Raw genomic sequence first — 17,868 nt, 5'->3', positions numbered from 1 at the left:
CTTCGCTCGTATGTGAGTTTGTGAGAAGTCAGGAGGCGTGACCGGCTTTGTGGTGAGGCCTTCGCGGCCGTGAGACGGGGATGGTTCTCGTTAACGAGGAAAAGCTTCATGTATGATGAGGCGTCGGCTCCCATGGCCCAGGGTCTTCTTACACGTTATTACAGGGGAGTGAAGGGCTGGAGGAGCCTGTGTTTTCCAGCTGAGAAAGTCTTAGAGTGCGTGCTGCATGGATTAAGGGCTAGAAGCCCCACACAATCCTCGTTGCCCCTTTTAAAGTTTCAGGGATTTCAGGTCTTTGCTCGCCAAGCCTTCCTGTGCGCTCTGCACAGACCTTGGCCGTGGCCCCTTTCCCGGTTGCCCCAGCCCTCAGGGCAGCCTGCAAGGAGCCTGGGGTTTTTGAAAATATGTATATTTTTATTGATTTCAGGCAGGGAGGGAGAGGAAGGGAGGGAGAGAAACATCAATGGTGAGAATCATGGATCGGCTGCCTCCCGCACGCCACACACTGGGGAGCCAGCCTGCAACCCAGGCATGTGCCCTGACCGGGAATCGAACCCTGACCTCCTGGTTCATAGGTGGACGCTTAACCACTGAGCCACGCCGGCCGGGGGAGCCTGGTGGCTTTTTATTCGCATTCGCCAGCCAACACGGTGAAAAGTCTAGAGGTCAGTCGGAGGGAACCATTGAACCCCCAAAGGAGCCCCACCGCCTGGGAGAACAGGATTGTGGCATGGACGGCGGGCGGGCTGGGAAGAGGGAAGGTGTAGACAGCCGTGCCTGGTTCTGACAGTGTTGGGTGGGGCCGGGGGGGGGGGGAGAGATATTTAACAACCTCAGTTAAATCAGCTTCAAACGGAAATTTGGGGTCGGAAATTTGGGGTCGTCGTCTTGTCCGCCTCCAATCTGTCCACTCCTTTGAGATGAGGCTCTCCCGTGTCTGCCCAGCAGAGGGCAGCAGACTACACCTTATGAGCCCCAGGGGTGCGGACAGCGCGTCCCTCTCCAAACGCGCTCTGGGCCCCGTGGGTGCAGCAGGAAATGCGGCCGCAGGAAGAGGGGACCCAGAGGGAAGAGGGGGGACAGGAGCAAGTCCGCACGGCCATCAACCACAGTGACAGGCTGAGCGGGAACCGATGGCAGCGGCTCGGGGAGACGGCTCTGCGGGGCCTCACCGTCCAGGGCGCAGAGGCCTGGACCCCGGAGCAGGCCTGAGGGGGCGGGGGTTGCGGGAGGGAAGGCGTGAACCCCTCCCGGGTCCTGCAGCGACCCCAGGACACACGTGTCGCAGGCGTGTTGGCTGCAGAGAGGGCGGCTCCCGCGGGGGGTGGGCCGAGACCCCCGCTGGGGCCTGGCCTCCGGTACTTGCCCCTCTGTGTCTGCTGCCCTCCTTCCCACGGTCGCGGTCATGGTCACGGGGCTGACAGTATGAAGGGGATGGGACGCCCAGCACGGGGTGGGTGGGGCTCAGCAGCTGAGTGACGGCCCCGTGCACTGGGTCAGCGCGGTTCCAGGCCCGGTTCCAGGCCACCTTTTCACGGTCACTTTTCTCGACGGGGCGGGAGGTGGGTGCTGGTCCGGGTGGGCCTCCCAGCCCGAGCTCCACTCGAAGGTGTTTGCAGGTGCTTCCTGGGTGGGGCACGTGTGGTCTTGTTAGGACAGGCTAGAATCCAGCCTGGTTGGCAAACTCATTAGTCAACAGGGCCAAATATCCACAGCCCTTCTTCAAAATAGACTCGCCCAGGCCGAAAACCGACTTCTGCGCACGGGCCACGAAGTTTCAATCACACTGTACGTGTGCGCCCGCACGTGGTATTTTGTGGAAGAGCCACACTCAAGGGGCCAAAGAGCCGCATGTGGCTCTCGAGCCGCAGTTTGCCGACCACACTAGCCGCTAGGAAATGAGGCATGAATTCCCCCCGTTAAGCTTGCTGTTGTACCTGCGTGCATAGCAGGTAAGGATAGGCGATAGGTAGAGATGATGAGAGTTAGATGACAGATAACAGGTGGATATTAAATAGGTGAGAGAGAGAGGGGGGCGAGAAAGAGAGAGAAGAGAGAGGGAGAGAGCACTGTCTTTTAGCCTAGGAGGTCTGGACACCCCATTTGGACCTCAGTCTTCCTGAGGCCTCGCCCTCAGCTCTGGGCATCCGTGTGTGGGCAGCCTCAGAGGTCCCCCCGAGAGAGCCGCCTGCGCAGAGGAACCTCGGGGGCCTGCGGGAGTCCCGGCCGCTGGCTCCTGGTCCCCGTGCCCCGCGGGGGGCTGAGCTGGCCCAGCCGCTAGGAGGCCCCGCCACACCTCCATCAGCAGCCTCCCCACCCTCTCCCAGGGTCCTGGAAAGTAATCAGGGCTCTTTTAAAAATATATATTTATTTGTATGATTTCAGAGAGGAAGGGAGAGGGAGAGAGAGATAGAAACATCCATGATGAGAGAGAATCATGGATCGGCTGCCTTCTGCACGCCCCCCACTGGGGATCGAGCCCAAAACCCGGGCCTGTGCCCTGACCGGGAATTGCACCGTGACCTCCTGGTTCATAGGTCGATGCTCAGCCGCTGAGCCACGCAAACCACGGCTCTTTAAGGAAGAGAACAGCCCCAGGTGTGGGTGGTGGAGCCGCACGAGGAGCCCTGCGACGGGATATTCCCGGGATAAACCGAGGCGGAGCCACGCCACGTGGCCTGGGCGAGGGGCTGCCTGAGGGAGGGCAGAGCTGGGGGAGGGACAGCGCTGGTGGGTGCCTGACTCCCCAGGACTCGGCCAGGGCGGGCCCCCGAGGCTGCAGGGGTCTCCTTCGGAAAATGGCAAAAACAACGTCAATTTGAAGAGCTGTCGGTGGGGGAGGCGGGCCCTCGCCCTGTGCCCCTCCCGGCCGGCCGGGCACACCAGCCCCAGGCCCGGGGGAAGAGGAAGCGCCTTCCGGAGGAAATGAGCACATGATCTGGGAAGAGGCCGACCTTGGAGTGGGAGCCGGTGGACCCCTAAAAGGTGAGACCGCGGGGCAGCAGGCCCTCCCATGTTCCCTTTCCTTCCCACGCCCCAAGCAGCACAGAACCAGACAAAGCCCAAGGACTGGGTGCAGGGGCAGCAAAGGGATTGCAGCTCCGAGGGGTGGGGGTGGGGGTGCAAAGGGGCAGCTGGCCCCTGGGAGCCCCCTCGCTCTAAATCTGAGGGCCTGGGGGCAGGACAGATATCGGAAGGTCCTGGAGCTCCTCCTCCCACCTCCTCAGCTCTCAGGATTGAAACACCCCTTGAACCAACGCGTGGATGTAGAGGCGAACTTGGAGGCTGGGGCAGGAGGTGGCCAGAAGGCGGGCGTGGCCTGGAGCAGCCCAGGAGGCAGCAGGTAAGCGCCAGGTGGGAGCTGGGAGGAGGGAGCCGGAGGGGCGAGTCTGGATGTCACTCAGCATTGAGTCAGAGCCCTCCTCCCGGGGCAGCTTGGAGAGGCCCTGTGGGCCCTGGGGACAGTCTCTACTTGTCGGATATGTGAAGTCCTGTCGGATAAAAGAGCACTCAGGGGTCTGGTTCAGTGCCGTTCTTGTCAGAACCGGAGGCAGGGCTGGGCTCCGTGTAAAAGCGGTTTTATTCCTAATCATCTGAACAAGTTGCAGTGGGTTGCGCCGCCCGCACAGCTGTGACCGCAGTCGCTGAACGGCGGCGAGTGGCTGGTGTGTGTCCCAGGGCTGCCCTCCAGGAAAGTGAGGGTGGACTTGATGGAGGGTGAGGTCCACTAGGGCCCCAGGCTCATCACTCTGCCCGGACCCCAAGTGCAGAATGAGATCGAGGCCAGGTGACGAGGTGAGGCGTGCAGGGGCCTCCACACGGGTCCCTCACGCCCGTTACCGATGACGGACCGGAGGCACCGCGGGAAGTTTAATGATGCTGATCACAACAGCTGAGGCTGTTCTAAGGCCGCCCATTAACTGCCACAGGCTGCACCAAGGCCTCACACACAGCCCCTCTCCCTCTTTTTCATCCTGACAGCAGCCCTATGATGTAGGAACAATGATTATCCCCAGCTCCAGATGCAGAGACGGAAGCACAGAGAGGTTAAGTAACTTGGTCAAAACGCACACAGCCGGGCAGTGACAAAGCCCAGTGTGAACCGAGGCAGCCCGACCCCACGGCCCACACCCTTGGTTTTCACACCGCGTCGCTTATACTGACTTCAGAGGGTGTGGTCCTAACAGCCGACCTCTGGGTGCATTCCAGGAGCCAGACTCTGAGGTCAAGGGGTCGACAAGGTCACGCTTCTGCCAGGGCCCTGGGACCGTCCACCCCTTGCCTGTTCTCACTTCTGGTGGCGGCTTGTGGCCGTGTCGCTCCAGTTTCTGCCTCTGTCTTTATACCGTCTCATCCGTGAGTCAAAGCTCCCTCTGGCCCGGCCGGCGTGGCACACACACACACGGTTCCTGGGGCTCCGATAGACACACACACACACACACACACACACACGGTTCCCGGGGCTCCGATAGAGACACACACACACACACACACACACACACACACACACACACGGTTCCTGGGGCTCCGATAGACACACACACACACACACGGTTCCCGAGGATCCGATAGATACACACACACACACACACACACACACACACACGGTTCCCGGGGCTCCGATAGACACACACACACACACACACACACACACACACACACACGGTTCCCGGGGATCCGATAGACACACACACACACACACACACACACACACACACACACGGTTCCCGGGGCTCCGATGGACACGGGTTGTGCTGAGCTGAGCTGGTTTTGCCTCTCGGGTGGCAGGAGGGCCTGTGTGGTTGTCTGAAGAGAAGGATGATGCTCAGTGTGGCCCCGACTGTTGACAACACTCTCCTGGGCAGTCTTCCCGCGCCCGCCTCCCTCCGTCTCCGCCCAAAGTACCAAATAGAGACTGGTCAGTGTCCTCAACACACATGGCGGGTGTTGAAGGGCAGGAATTTTATTTTTAAACTCTTGATTGTTGAAAGTATTACAGATGTTTCTTTTCCCGCCATTGACTCCTTCTAGCCCGCTCCCGCCTGACTCAGCCTACCACCCCACTGTCTGTGCCCACGGGCTGTGCATATCTGCGCACAAGGTCTTTGATCTCTTCCCACCCACCCTCTCTCCCCCGCCCTCCCTCTGAGGTTCCCACTCGGTCCCCTGCCTCCATGGCTCTGCATCCACTCCGTCCATCAGTTTATTTTGTTACTTAGATTCCACGTGTGAGTGCGATCACGGGATACGTGTCTCTCTCTGACTGGCTTCTGTCACTCAGCATGATGCTCTCCAGCTCCCTCCTGCTGTCTCTGAGGGTAAGAGCTCCTTTTTACCGGCTGCATAGTATTCCACAGTGTAATCGACCCACAGCTTTTCTATCCACTCGTCTACGGATGGGCACTCGGGCTGTTTCCAGATCTTAGCTACTGTAAATTGTGCTGCTGTGAATATAGGGGTGCATATATCCTTTGATTGGTGTTTCTAGTTTCTTGGGATATATTCCTAGAAGTGGGGCACTGGGTCCAATGGCAGTTCATATTTAATTTTTGAGAAAACCCCACACTGTTTTCCACACTACCCCAGTCTGCATTCCCACCAGCAGTGCACGAGGGTTCCCTTTTCTCCACATCCTCGCCAGCACTTGTCATTTGTTAATTTATTGATGGGAGCCATTCTGACAGGTGTGAGGTGATACCTCATTGTCATTTTAATATTTCATCTCTCTGATGATCAGTGACTTTGAGCATTTTCTCATGTGTCTCTTGGCCATCTGTAGGTCTTCTTTGGAGAAGTATCTATTTAGGTCCTTTGCCATTTTTTAACGGCATTGTCTTCCTTTTGTTAAGTTGTATGAGTTCCTTTTATATTTTGGATATTAACCCTTTATCAGATGTATCGTTGCCAAATATGTCCTTCCCTACAGTGGGCTCCCTTTTCGTTTTGTAGATGGTTTCTTTTGCTGTGCAGGAGCCTTTTATTTTGACATAGTCCCATTTGTTTATTTTCTCTCTAGTTTCCTTTGCCCTAGGACCGTGGTCGGCAAACCGCGGCTCGCGAGCCACATGCGGCTCTTTGGCCCCTTGAGTGTGGCCACGAAGTTTCAATCGCACTGTACGTGCGCGCCCGCACGTGGTATTTTGTGGAAGAGCCACACTCAAGGGGCCGCAGTTTGCCGACCACTGCCCTTGGAGATGTATCCGTAAACATATTGCTGTGAGTGATGTCTGAGATTTTGCTGCCTCTGGTTTCATCTAGGGTTTTCATGGTTTCACTTCTTACATTTAGGTCTTCTATCCATTTTGAGTTTATTCTTGTGTACGGTGTAAGTTGATGGTCATTTTTTTTTGGTTTTTTTTTTTATGTATCTAATTTTCCCAGCACTGTTTATTGAAGAGACTGTCTTAATTCCATTGTATGCCCTTGCCTCCTTTGTCAAATATGAATTGAGCAGAATGGCTTGGGTCGATTTCTGGGGTCTCTATTCTGTACCATTGATCTACAGGCCTGTTCTAGTGTCAGTACCAGGCTGTTTTGATTATGGTGGCTTTGCAGTATAACTTTATATCTGGTATCATGATTCCTCCAACTTTTCTTTCTCAAGATTGCTGCGGCTATTCGGAGTCTTTTTGGGTTCCATGTAAATTTTTGGAGGATTTGTTCTAGATCTGTAAAATATGCTCTTGGTATTTTAATAGGGATTTCATTGAATCTGTAGATTGCCTTGAGTAGTATGGGCGTTTTAATGATGTTAATTCTGCCCATCCATGAACATGGTATATTCTCCCACTTATGTCTTCCTCTATCTCTTTATTCAACAACCTGTAGTTTTCTGAGTACAAGTCTTACCTCTTGGTTAAGTTCATTCCTAAGTATCTTACTTTTTTTGTTGCAACGGTATATGGAATTGTTTGCTTAATTTCTGAGAATGCATTATTGGTTTATAAAAGCCATCAATTTTTGGGGGGTGTTGATTTTGGATCCTGCTACATTGCTGAATTCATGGATTAAACCTAGCAGTTTTGTGGTGGAGTCATTAGGGTTTTCCATGTACAATATCCTGTCCTCTGCGAATAATGTGAGTTTTACCCCCCCACCCCCCTTTCCAATATGGATGCGAAGGGCAGTTACTTTAAAAGGCCGAGAACGAGGGAGAACCGTAGCCAGCCTGGGACGGAACTGAGGAGCTCAGGTAACTGGGAAACAGGTGTATTGATCTTAAATACTTTAAAATCTGTGCAAACATGCCTCCCTCTCCCTGCCCTGGTCTGGACCGGAGGCGCTGGGTCGGGCTGCCCAGAACTGACTCCACGTGAGTGCCCAGGGGTGGCATGACCTTGAGCAGGTCAGCCCCTGACCTTGAGCAGGTTAACAGCTTTGAGCACCAGCCTCCGCAGCTGGCGGTAAAATGCACCCCCAAACACCACCTCACCCATGACTGTGGGGAGGGACTGATGGATCTCAGGGCTTGGCTTGGCTCCTGGCACACCAGAAACCCTCTACGAACGATGATGGTTATCATCACAAATAAGATTAAACAAAAGGGCGCAGTGGCGAACGGTGGATGCATGTGGACGTGTGATAAGAAACGGCCTTGAGCAGGCCCCCCCCGCTTTCCCCCCGGGGAAGACAGACACCATCTCCATCCTCACACGTCCGTCCCCCAAGAGCAAGGACAGCCGCGGCGGCCCCAGGGCGCCTCTCTATAAAGCATCGTCTCTTTATTTAAGTTAAAACAATGTTCAAGGATGGTTTCCATCTATAAAATGGACAAAGCACAAGCTCTGTACAGCAGTTCTTTTAAAAAAATCAACTGGGAAAAAAAAATTACCAAACTAGATTTTTGAATTTGCAAAACAGACCCACAGACACCATCACCGGAGCGCCGATGGAGGGAGACACAGGACAGACCGCCACGGTGGGGGGACGGGGGGGCGTCGCCTTGCTTGGTTCGAGGGACGCTGGGGGAAGAATCTCCGTTTGTAAAAAGGGGGTGGGGGTGAGACGGGCCCCAAGACTACAAAATACGCCACCGCAGGACGTCGCTTTGGCACACCGTGTCGTGTAAACATAGCTCGCCTGGGGGGGGGGGGGGCAGCTGCCTCCGCTTGCAGTGTCCACGGGCCAAGGCCACGGGGCTGCCCGCTGGGGGGCAGGGGGCCCCAGGGCCCCACAGATCAAAGGGTGCCGAGGCTCCTGGGTTGGGTGGCGGTGTGTGGGCGGAGGAACAGGGACCTGATGAGAATTTGTTTTCCGTCTGAGCCAGATCTGTTTTCCGTCGGGGGCATGGTTTTCTAACAGTAGTCACAGCTCGCAGGTGACGGTCTGACCAGGGGCCCAGGTGCGGGGCCCAGCGCCCCATCGGGCTCAACAGCCCGACCTGACTCTCCCAGGAGCCTCTGGAGACAAAAGTGTGCGAGTCCGCCCCTGGCACTGCCTGGCAGGGGGCGAAAGGGAGAAGCCGGGGTGGGAAAGCCCCCCGGCCATGTTGCCGCGCCCCATCCACTGTCAAGGGCAAGCCATGTGGAGGAAGAGAGACCCACCGAGCTCCCTCTCCTAAAAGAAACCATCAGGTCCGGCCGGCCTGGCTCGGGGGTTGAGCGTCGGCCTGTGAACCAGGAGGTACCGGTTCAATTCCAAGTCAGGACACGTGCCTGGGGTGCAGGCTCGATCCCCACTAGGGGGCGTGCAGGAGGCAGCCGATCCATGATTCTCTCTCGTCATGGATGTTTCTCCCTCTCCCTCTCCCTTCCTCTCTGAAATCAATTAAAAAAAAAAAAAAGATCAACTTCGATCTTTAAAAAAAAGGAAATGAGCAGGAAAGAGTAGCAAGTGGCAGTGTCGACTGGCAGGGTCTTCCGGGGCCACTTCTACCCGGCGACGTCCCAGAGGGGCCTGGCAATGTGCCCTCAGGAGGCATGTGCCACCACATGGGGGGGGAGCTGCGGGCACGGCCGGCCTGAGACCAGGCAGCGTGGGGGAAGGTGGGCAAGGAAGCGAGAGGTGACCCGTGGCCAGGTGACCCGGGGGCCTCCTTGGGGCTGGGGCTGGCCTGTCCCTCCAAAGGCAAGGAGGCGCCACAGGACACACCTGCCATCCAGGGGGCGCCCGGCCTCTCTCCCTGTGGCTACTTTTCATTCTTGTTCGTCGCTGTCCCTGGCTCACACTGACCACCCGGCCGCTGCTTCAGACGCCGGGTCCTCAGTGTCACTGAGCAGGCAGGGCCGTCCCCGCCCGTCCTGACAATGACCCCAAGCTCCGAGGCCTCACCTGGGTCCGGAGGGACGGACACAGCCAGCTGCCAGGACACTCACCCTCCGCCCGTCCCTAGCCCGTAACAGCCCGACAGTCCCTGGGAGCTGTGGGATCATTTTTTGTTTTTCCTTAGAGAAAAGAAATTTCATTGAAAAAGACCTAAAGCAACGTTTGTCCAATCAAGTCCAGGTTTACAGATGCCAGGGGCACGCAAAGTGGATTCCAACACAGAGCAGTGACGCCCACGCTGGGGCCGAACAGCGAGGCGGGGCCGCGGCTGGCATCCTGGCCTCCACGGGGCCCCGTCCGCTGCCAGGGCCACCCCCGGGGGGCATGGCCGGCACAGCTCCGAGGGGCATTTACAGGGTGAGGGCCTACAGAAACCCCCGGAACGGCCGTGCGCTCTCTTTATATCTATTTATAGTGAGTGTCCCGCCACAGAAACGTTCAAGTTCAGATCCGGCAGGTCCTTCGCGTCGTGTGGAGGCGGCGGGGAGCCGGACCTGCAGGTGGCCGTCGGCGCCGTGGGCCACGCGGACTTGCGATGGGGCACACGGAGGTTTCCAGAGAGTTCTCCCGCCGCGATGGAGCCACGCGCCCCTTCCCCCTCCCGTCCCCCAAACGCACACTTGGAGCCTCGGCTGTCGCATCCCCGCTGTGGCTGGGGCTGCTCCTTGGCGTCTGGGCAGGACCAGGAGGCAGCCGACAGGAAGGGGCGGCGGCCCAGGGAGGGGACCAGGCTGCGCTGTGACTGGAGATCAGTCCTCTTCCCTCGCTGTTGTGTCCGCCGCCCGTCCCGTCGGTGCCAAGGCGCCGGCGTGCAGACGGGATGGGAGACTGAGGTATATAGTTTCGCGGAAAGTTTGATCGATCCCGTGGTCTCCGACCGCCCGCGGGTGCGGCGGTGGCGCCTAGGGCTGCAGGTTCAGCGAGAACTTCCACTGCTGGGACAGCGCCGGCCCGCACACCTCCACGCTCAGGCCGCCCGCCGCGGCCCCGCGGCTGTCCAGGCACAGGTTGCTGCCCACGTGCCGCAGCTTGGAGTTGCCCTCGATCTGCTCCCATTTCTGCAAAAGACAGGACAGCGCCTCACCGTGAGGATGGAAGGACAGGAGCACAGGCTGCCCGGCCGGCGTGGCTCTGTGGCTGAGCCTCGGGCCTGTGAACCAGGTGGTCACGGTGCGATTCCCGGCCAAGGGCACAGGCCCGGGTTGCAGGCTTGATCCTCAGTGCAGGGCGTGCAGGAGGCAGCCGGTCCATGATCCTCTCTCATCATTGAGTTTCTCTCTCTCTCTCTCCCTCTCCCTTCCTCTCTGAGATCAGTAAGTGTATTTATATATATTTATAAGTTAACAGAGTGTTAAAAACACGCACGCACAAGCAGTCCTGTTTCCAGGATCCTAGGGCTGCGTCAAAACCAACCCACACACGCTTTTGGTTTCTGGTCATAAAGGAGGGGAGCTGGCAAGCGCCCCAAGAAGCAGCAGCCGCAGGGCCACTGAGGGCCCCAGGGAGAAACCCAGGGCCAGGCTGGTTTGCACCTCAAAGCTCTTCTCTGGGCCCCCCAGGGGCCACTCCTCCTGCCCCTTCCTGTCCCCTCAGGACAGGACATCCAAGCCCCAGTACTTTCCTGGAGGGAAATGCATTCACCAGGAGGCTTGTCTGGTATTTCACCCCAAAAAGGAGCCGCAGGGGCTCAGTCCTGCCCCTGATGTGGGGAGGCCGCCCTGCCCGGGGGCGTGGCCTGGGCACTTCCCGGCTCCCGCTTAGGGACCTCGCTCAGGTGAGCCAGAGGCACTGCATCAGGTCAACTACCAGGAAATGCCTTTGTGGACAGAGTGTCAAGTTGAGGAACCTGTTTGTTGTGTGTGAGCTCCTGGGTGGGTGAGCGAACCCGGACTCAGAGTCCCCATTGTTCTGCGTGGCAGGGACCAAACGATTCTGTTGGGTTCTGAATGTCCTACTTGTAAAGAACAGACATTAAAATGCTTGTAATGTGTCCTACTTATGTGTGTGTACACACACGCACACCCTCCTAACACCAAACTACCAACCAAACTCCCAACCAAGCTCAACCAACCTACCAACTGAATTCACCAACCAAACTCCACCAACCAACTGAACTCAGCCAGCCAACCAAACTCAACCAACCTACCAACCAAACTCGCCAACCAAACTCAACCAGCCAACCTACCAACTGAACTCAACCAGCCAAACTCAACCAACCTACCAACCAAACTCGCCAACCAAGCTCAACTAGCCTACCAACTGAACTCAACCAAATTCACCCAGCTAACCGAACTCAACCAACCTACCAACTGAACTCAACCAGCCAACCAAACTCAACCAACTAACTGAACCAACCAACCAACCAAACTCAGTGACCAATCAATCCCTCACCCAACCAGCCAAACTCAACCCATTAATCCACCTACCAGGTCAGAAAACCAAGGCCAGAACCAGCCTGAATGAAATCTCACCCTGTTGTTTATCCCCATGTCAAAATCTCTAATGCTTGTTCCTAAAGAAAAAGAAAAAGAAAAAAAAAGGAACCGGTTTTTCTCCCCGAGCTCTCCCTCGTGGACGTGCTCTGTGATGCTAGCCGCCAGCATCCCTTCCGGAAGTCCTTGTGCAAATCCTTTTGATAGCGTGGAAGGAAGTTTCCGTCCTCCTGCCTCCCTTTCCCCTCGGACTGCAAATGTGCTCACCATACGAACACACAGACGTGTCTGGAAACCAAATACCCCAACTGGCAAGACCGTGCAGCGCTGAGATACAAATAGCTCTTCTCCAAGGGCAAACGGGTGAGGCCTGGAGGGGGGCAGAGCAACGAAGAGCCCAGCGCCCCAGGACTGGCCCTGCCACACGACCCGCGACCCTGAAACTCAGGGCGATCGGATGAGCTGGGGAGGTGACTGCTGCCTGCCCATCGCCCCCTCACTCTGGCTCCCTCTCGGCTGTCACCCCCCCCCCGCCCCCCGCAGCTGTTCTCTCCATCGTCATGGCAAGTGTGTGCCCGCTGCCCGCATCCACGCGTCCTTCCGAGAAGCCAGCAATCAGCTGGACAGCGAATGCGGATGAATGAAGTCTGATTCCCTTCTCTGCGAGGGCGTCTGCTAAACGGAGGCCTTAGAAAACCGACCAGCCCCCCGCTGTCTCCGAAGGCCGTCTCATCAGCTCAGACCCTCCGTCTGGGCGGACGGGCGGGGGCGGGGGCGGGGGGGGGGGGCAAACTTCTGAGACATCGAGGCCCGACCGAAACATCGTCAGGAACCTCACGTTCTCACGGGGAGCATCCCCCTCTAACGGGCTGAGCGGCGTAACAGGTCCTCACCCGCATCCAGAAAAGCCGACTGTAGGAGGCCTCTCCCTCCCATGGCGCAAGCCTTTTAGGGGTGTCCGTGAAGGCTCCCGGGGACTGGGGTCCCCGCAGGAGCACCTGTCCACCCTTGCAATAAAGCAAGCCCTTCGGAAAGGTAACGCTCCACAGACTAAGCAGCCCCCCGCCTTTTAAAAAGGGTTGGAGACCCACGCCCGCCAGCCCGCCCCGCCCTGTCCCTCCTGCAGGATTCTGGTGGCCCGGGTCCAGGGGACAGTGGCCTCTCTGTTTCACAGTCGTTCTTCCTCCCCACACAGGCACCAGCCAGTCAGAAGCCGCCTCATCGACACGGACGAGTTACACAGGCACTGCCGGCCGTAAGCAATCGTCCGGGTGCCACACACAGGACGGGGCACACGGCGCCACAGAGAAGCTCCCAAGAGGGACTCCCGGCAGCCCCCCTCCCTGGCAGGCCCCCCAGGAGGCGGGAACAACAGGCAGGCGTCACGGGCCCTCCCCCTGCCCAGCCCAGAGCCGGGCTCAGCAACCTTCGCACTCACAGCCCTGCCTCATCAGCCTCGAGGGCGAGGCCCACACGGGAACAGACGGAGAGGACATGGGAAGACGGGGCCCAGGACAGTGACCGCACGGCAGAAGCAGATGACGGGGGGACGGAAGGGGGGGACAGAGGGTGCTGCCCGGGGCGGGTGCCAGCGGGAGACCCACCAGCCTTCAAGCGCCCATGCCCACCGCTCCCCGACATCGGGATCCACCCCCGCCCGGCACAGACCTACTGTGTTCCCCCCCACCCCCCCTCCATGCCAGGAACCCCACCCCGTGTGCGGTTGCAGGGGCAGCAGTTGAGTCCAATGAGGCAGCTGGGCATCATCGTGGGAGCGGGCGACGTGGAGCCCGGGGCGTGGGCGGGAGGAGCCGGGCATGGCCCCTGGGGGTGGGGCTGCGGGTGGGGGTGGGGGTGGGGTGCAGGGCGGGCAGCGCACCTGTCTGCTGTCGTTCTCCCGGCAGCCCTGCAGCTTGATGAGCGAGCCGGGCGTCCGGTCCACCACCGTCAGGCACAGGTCCATGTGCTTCACCGACTTCTCCTTGGTCAGGGCCCACTCCTGCAACACACACGGGTCAGGGGCGTGCGCCGCGGGGGTGGGAGGGAGAGGGGACAGGCGGGCCTGGGAGGGAGACGGAGAGGAGGTGGTGGGGGGAGAGGGAGGGTGTGTGGTGTGTGGGAATCTGACCAGCTCAGGGCCATCAGATGACTCTGTGCCTCAAGGCAAGTCTGCAATTGGGGGGCACTGGGGGAGCCACAATCGGCACTTGGAGAACCTGACTAAGAGGAACTGTTTTAGCCCTGGAGGGCGGGCAGGGCCTGGTGACCCCCATAGCCTCCCCCGGCTTCCTTCCCTCCTGAGGGGGCCTCAGATTTGGGCCAGTCCCCTCACCCCCTTGACTCGGCTCCAGGCACCCGTCAGAACCTGGGACACCCCGTCCACTCCACAGGCTGCAGGAGGGTGTGGCCAGCAGGAGCCAGAGCTCCCTCACAGACCTCCCCCAGGGCAGAAGGGGCAGCTGGGACCCATCACCTCAGGCCCCGCCCTGCTCCTGGGGCCCCGGCTGCCCCAGCCCCTGCGTGCACCCACCTGGTTGCCCCCCGCGTTGTGACACTCGTACACGCCGACGACGCCGTCGGTGAAGTGGCCCAGCGTGTCCAGGCAGTTGGTGCCCTGCTGCAAGGCGCCGAAGGCTATGTCCTGGTGGTCGGGGACCCTGGATGGCAAGGAGGACTGGCTGCTTAACCCCGGGGGACCCCGGGCCCCCCGCCCGGCCCTGAGCTGCTGGCTCGTCTCGGGCAGCAGGAGCGAGGAGAGGAAGGAGGGAGGCCGCCGGCAGGCCCGCAGCCCTGCCACGGGGGGCCGTGTTTGCACCTCTACCCTCACTGCAGCACAGACCCCACTTTTTTTTTCTAATTTTTTTTTTTGTTAGTCCTCATCCGAGGATATTTTCCCACTGATTTTTAGGGAGAGAGAGGGAAAGACAGAAACATGGAGGTGAGAGACACATCGATGGGTCGCCTCCTGCACGAGCCCCAACCAGGGCCCGGCCGGGGAGGAGCCTGTAACCAACCGAGGTACGTGCCCTTGGCCTGAATCGAACCCGGGACCCTTCAGTCTGCAGGCCGACGCTCTATCCACTGAGCCAAACCGGCCAGGGCACAAACCCCACTTCACGGTGAGAGCCTGCCACCTGGCTGCCCTCTGCTGCCCCCCAAACCCTGGAAGGGGACCCCGGCCCGGCTGGCAGGACCCACCGTAGCTCCGGGTACACGTTCTCCAGGTACCAGCGGAACGGCTTGCAGCTCAGCTTCTTCCGCAGCTCCAGGCGGCTCTGGATACTGAGGAGAGGGAAGCGGACGCTCTCACACGAGTTCCAACGCACGGGCTCCGCGTCCAACCTGGACGCCTGCCCCCAGAACAGGGCTGGGCGGGCGTGGAGCCTGGATCGCCCGTGTCCCTGTGTCCCCCACCCTGGGCCCACGCCCTCCCTGGAGCAGAGGGAGGTCCCCCTTTGTCACCTGGGCAGTTCTTGGGGTTCAGGCCAGCCCCAGCCCCCCCACACCACGTCCCTCCCCAGGGCCCCACGCAGAGCGGCCGGAGGGCACAGGCGACACCTACTTGCCGTAAGGGACGTTCCTGGCGGAAGGCACGGCGGCGTAGTAGAAGTTTTTGTACTCGTCCATCCACACCTCCGCCGCCCGGCGGGTGTTGCTAGGAGCAAAGTGAGTCTCCGTGAGCCGCGGTCTGCGCTCCGGCCGTCGGCGCCCCCCTGCGCGCGTCCGCGGGGGGGGGGTGCCACGCGGGAAGGTCCCCAGGGCGGGGGGCCGGCAGCTTTGCCAGTGAAGCGGGGAGCGGGCCGGCCCTGCTCAGCGCCTAAGGGGTGCGGCCTGGGCGTCCCGCCCCGTCTACTCTCCCGTCCCCCAGGCTCCGGTCACACCCTGTCCTCCTGCCCCAGGTCCCCTCCATCTCAGCGCCTGCACCTGCTGCCCTGTGCCCTCAACCCCCCCGCTCCGGCTCCGGCACCCCCGCGCCTGACCCCATGGCCACCACCACCTTGCAGCCGGGCTGATGGGCGTGCACACAGCTTTATCTTTAGCATCTACGATTCCCTAGGGCAGTGGTTCTCAACCTGTGGATGGACAGCGTCCCCTGTCCCTGCTGACGGGCCCGCCACCGAAGGCCACGCCTCCACCGGGCCAGGCCGGGCCCCCGTCGGGGTGGCGGTCCGCAGGGTCCGGGTCCCGCTCGGCCTCTCCGCCACTCACCGGGCGAAGACGGTGCCGCTGCCGCCGGGGAAGGTGTAGGGGTGCTGCTTGCGGAACACGTGCCCCACGCGGCTGCAGGGGATGATCTCCAGGCTGCCCCCGCACTGCCACACGCGGAAGGAGATCTCTGTGGGGAGAGAGAGTGTGACCACAGGGCTCCCTCTCCCTTCCTCGCTGAAATCGGTACAAATACATTAAAACAAAAACCTGCCTGGCGGCGGGGCTCAGTGCTTGAGCGTCGACCTAGGAACCAGGAGGTCACGGGGGTCGGGGCACAGGCCCGGGTTGCAGGCTCGGTCCCCAGTGGGGGGCGTGCAGGAGGCAGCCGACCCATGATTCTCTCTCATCACTGATGTTTCTATCTCTCTTTCCCTCTCCCTCCCTCTCTGAAATAATATATATATTACACCCCCCCCCCCAAAAATAAAAGGGAGACTATTTATACTGATGTGGGGACTAATTACGTCCGATGAACGGTCCCTCTAGTTTTCTCCAGGTGGCGTCCTGCACACCACACACTCTTGCTGACTGTCTCTTCGAGGCTGCCCTTTGCCGCGTCTGCCCCACTTGGGGGGCAGGATAAGACCCTGGTTCCGCCAGAACCGGAAACCGTTCGGTGGCGGCAGACGCGCGGCGCATACGTACCCAGGTTCTCTCCGCCCCACACGTCCATCATCATGTCGTACTTCCCCAGCTCCTCAAAATAGGACTTGTCCATCACGAACAGCCCCCCCGCGATCATGGGGGTTCTACAGAGGCAGAGGGGGGGAAGGGAAGAGAGGGTCAGCTCAGCGGCACTGTTACGCCACGGCCAGTCCTCCATGCTGACCTTACAGGAGAGGTCAGAGGTCAAGGCCAGCTCAGCGGCACTGTCACGCCACGGCCAGTCGTCCATGCTGACCTTGTAAACAACCCCGGGGGCACGGCTCTCTGCTCAGAGCCCCGGTGCCCCTCTCTGCTTTGCCACTGTCTCCACATCCTCCCCACTCGCCCTGCCAGGCGCCCCCGCGGCGGGAGGGCTGGTCCGAGCCCCGGAGAGAGTGACCCCAGTGGCTGGGCTCTCCCGGGCCAGCGGCTCCAGGCACGTTCTCAGCCTTTCTGTGCCCGGTGTCCTCGGAGAGGCACCCCCCCCACCCCAGGACGCAGGCAGCGCCCGCAGGACATGCCCGTCAACCGTGCCCGTCTCAGCCGGGTCAGCAGGGCCCTGGGGTCGCGGCCACGGGGCCAGGGCCGTGGAGCAGGTCCCTTCTGTCTGATGGACCTGCATCGTCTCGTTCCCACCAGCCTGGGAGGGGCTGACAGACGTCCACGGAGCCCTCCTCCCTCCCAGCAGAGATGCCGTGAGGACTAGTCCAGCGTCCCGGGCTGGGAGCCCCGGGGAGAAACGCTGGGCCCCAGGGAGGGTCCCTCACTCCTGCTCTGAGGGGCGGAAGGGCACCCTGACTCCCAGCGTGGCCTTGGCCCGGCCTGGGAACCTGAGCGCCGGGTGTGAATGAGGACGAGCTGCCTCCTCTGTGGGCAAACAGGAGAGCAGGTCGGACAGGGAAAGGCAGCAGCCGGGGCCTCCGCCGGGCCCTGCCCCTCCTCCCGGGCCCTGAGGTCAACCCCCAGACCCCGCGGGCTGCGGGAAGCGCTCACGCCAGGAACCGGAGGGCACCCCGGGCGGGCGGGCGGGCGGGCCTCCTGGCGGGGTCCTCACGTGGAGAAAGACACCTCTACACTCTTCGCTTCCGGCTCTCCGAGCGGGGGACGCGGGGTTTGGGGGGGGCAGAGCTCCCTGGCACTCACTTGATGGGGGCGACCGGGTTCCCCTGCCGCGCGCGCCTCTGCTCGGGCGTCATGTAGTCCCACTTGAACACCAGGTTCCAGTCGAAACCTGCCGGGCACAGACGGGGAACGGGGCGCTGAGAAGAGCCGGCCGGCGGCTCCGGCCCTCACGGCTTAAGGCCTGGGAGGCTCGGAT

The 17,868-nt window shown here is 60.2% G+C and overlaps 1 protein-coding gene across 2 annotated transcripts in view; it reads right to left on the bottom strand.

The window, feature by feature from the left end:
* Positions 1–9,360: 9,360 nt before the first annotated feature.
* GALNT2 (polypeptide N-acetylgalactosaminyltransferase 2) overlaps positions 9,361–17,868 on the bottom strand; it is a 59,666-nt gene continuing 51,158 nt past the window's right edge. Inside the window, exons 9-16 of one of the 2 annotated variants that reach the window (XM_036354821.1) lie at positions 17,694–17,781; positions 16,551–16,654; positions 15,906–16,032; positions 15,259–15,351; positions 14,895–14,978; positions 14,227–14,353; positions 13,576–13,695; positions 9,361–10,322 (exon numbers count right to left, since the gene is read on the bottom strand). In XM_036354821.1, the coding sequence (XP_036210714.1) occupies positions 10,167–10,322; positions 13,576–13,695; positions 14,227–14,353; positions 14,895–14,978; positions 15,259–15,351; positions 15,906–16,032; positions 16,551–16,654; positions 17,694–17,781 (899 nt within the window). In that variant the 3' untranslated portion in view covers positions 9,361–10,166. Of the gene's footprint in view, positions 10,323–11,435; positions 11,777–13,575; positions 13,696–14,226; positions 14,354–14,894; positions 14,979–15,258; positions 15,352–15,905; positions 16,033–16,550; positions 16,655–17,693; positions 17,782–17,868 lie in introns of those variants that run through there. The other variant, XM_036354822.1, reaches the window with a different exon arrangement.

Source organism: Myotis myotis, unplaced genomic scaffold (genome assembly GCF_014108235.1).
Source record: "Myotis myotis isolate mMyoMyo1 unplaced genomic scaffold, mMyoMyo1.p scaffold_m19_p_21, whole genome shotgun sequence".
Classification (NCBI taxonomy): Eukaryota; Metazoa; Chordata; class Mammalia; order Chiroptera; family Vespertilionidae; genus Myotis; species Myotis myotis.
The sequence above is the reverse complement of the archived record's forward strand: the minus strand, read 5'-3'. Positions and strand labels throughout refer to the sequence as shown.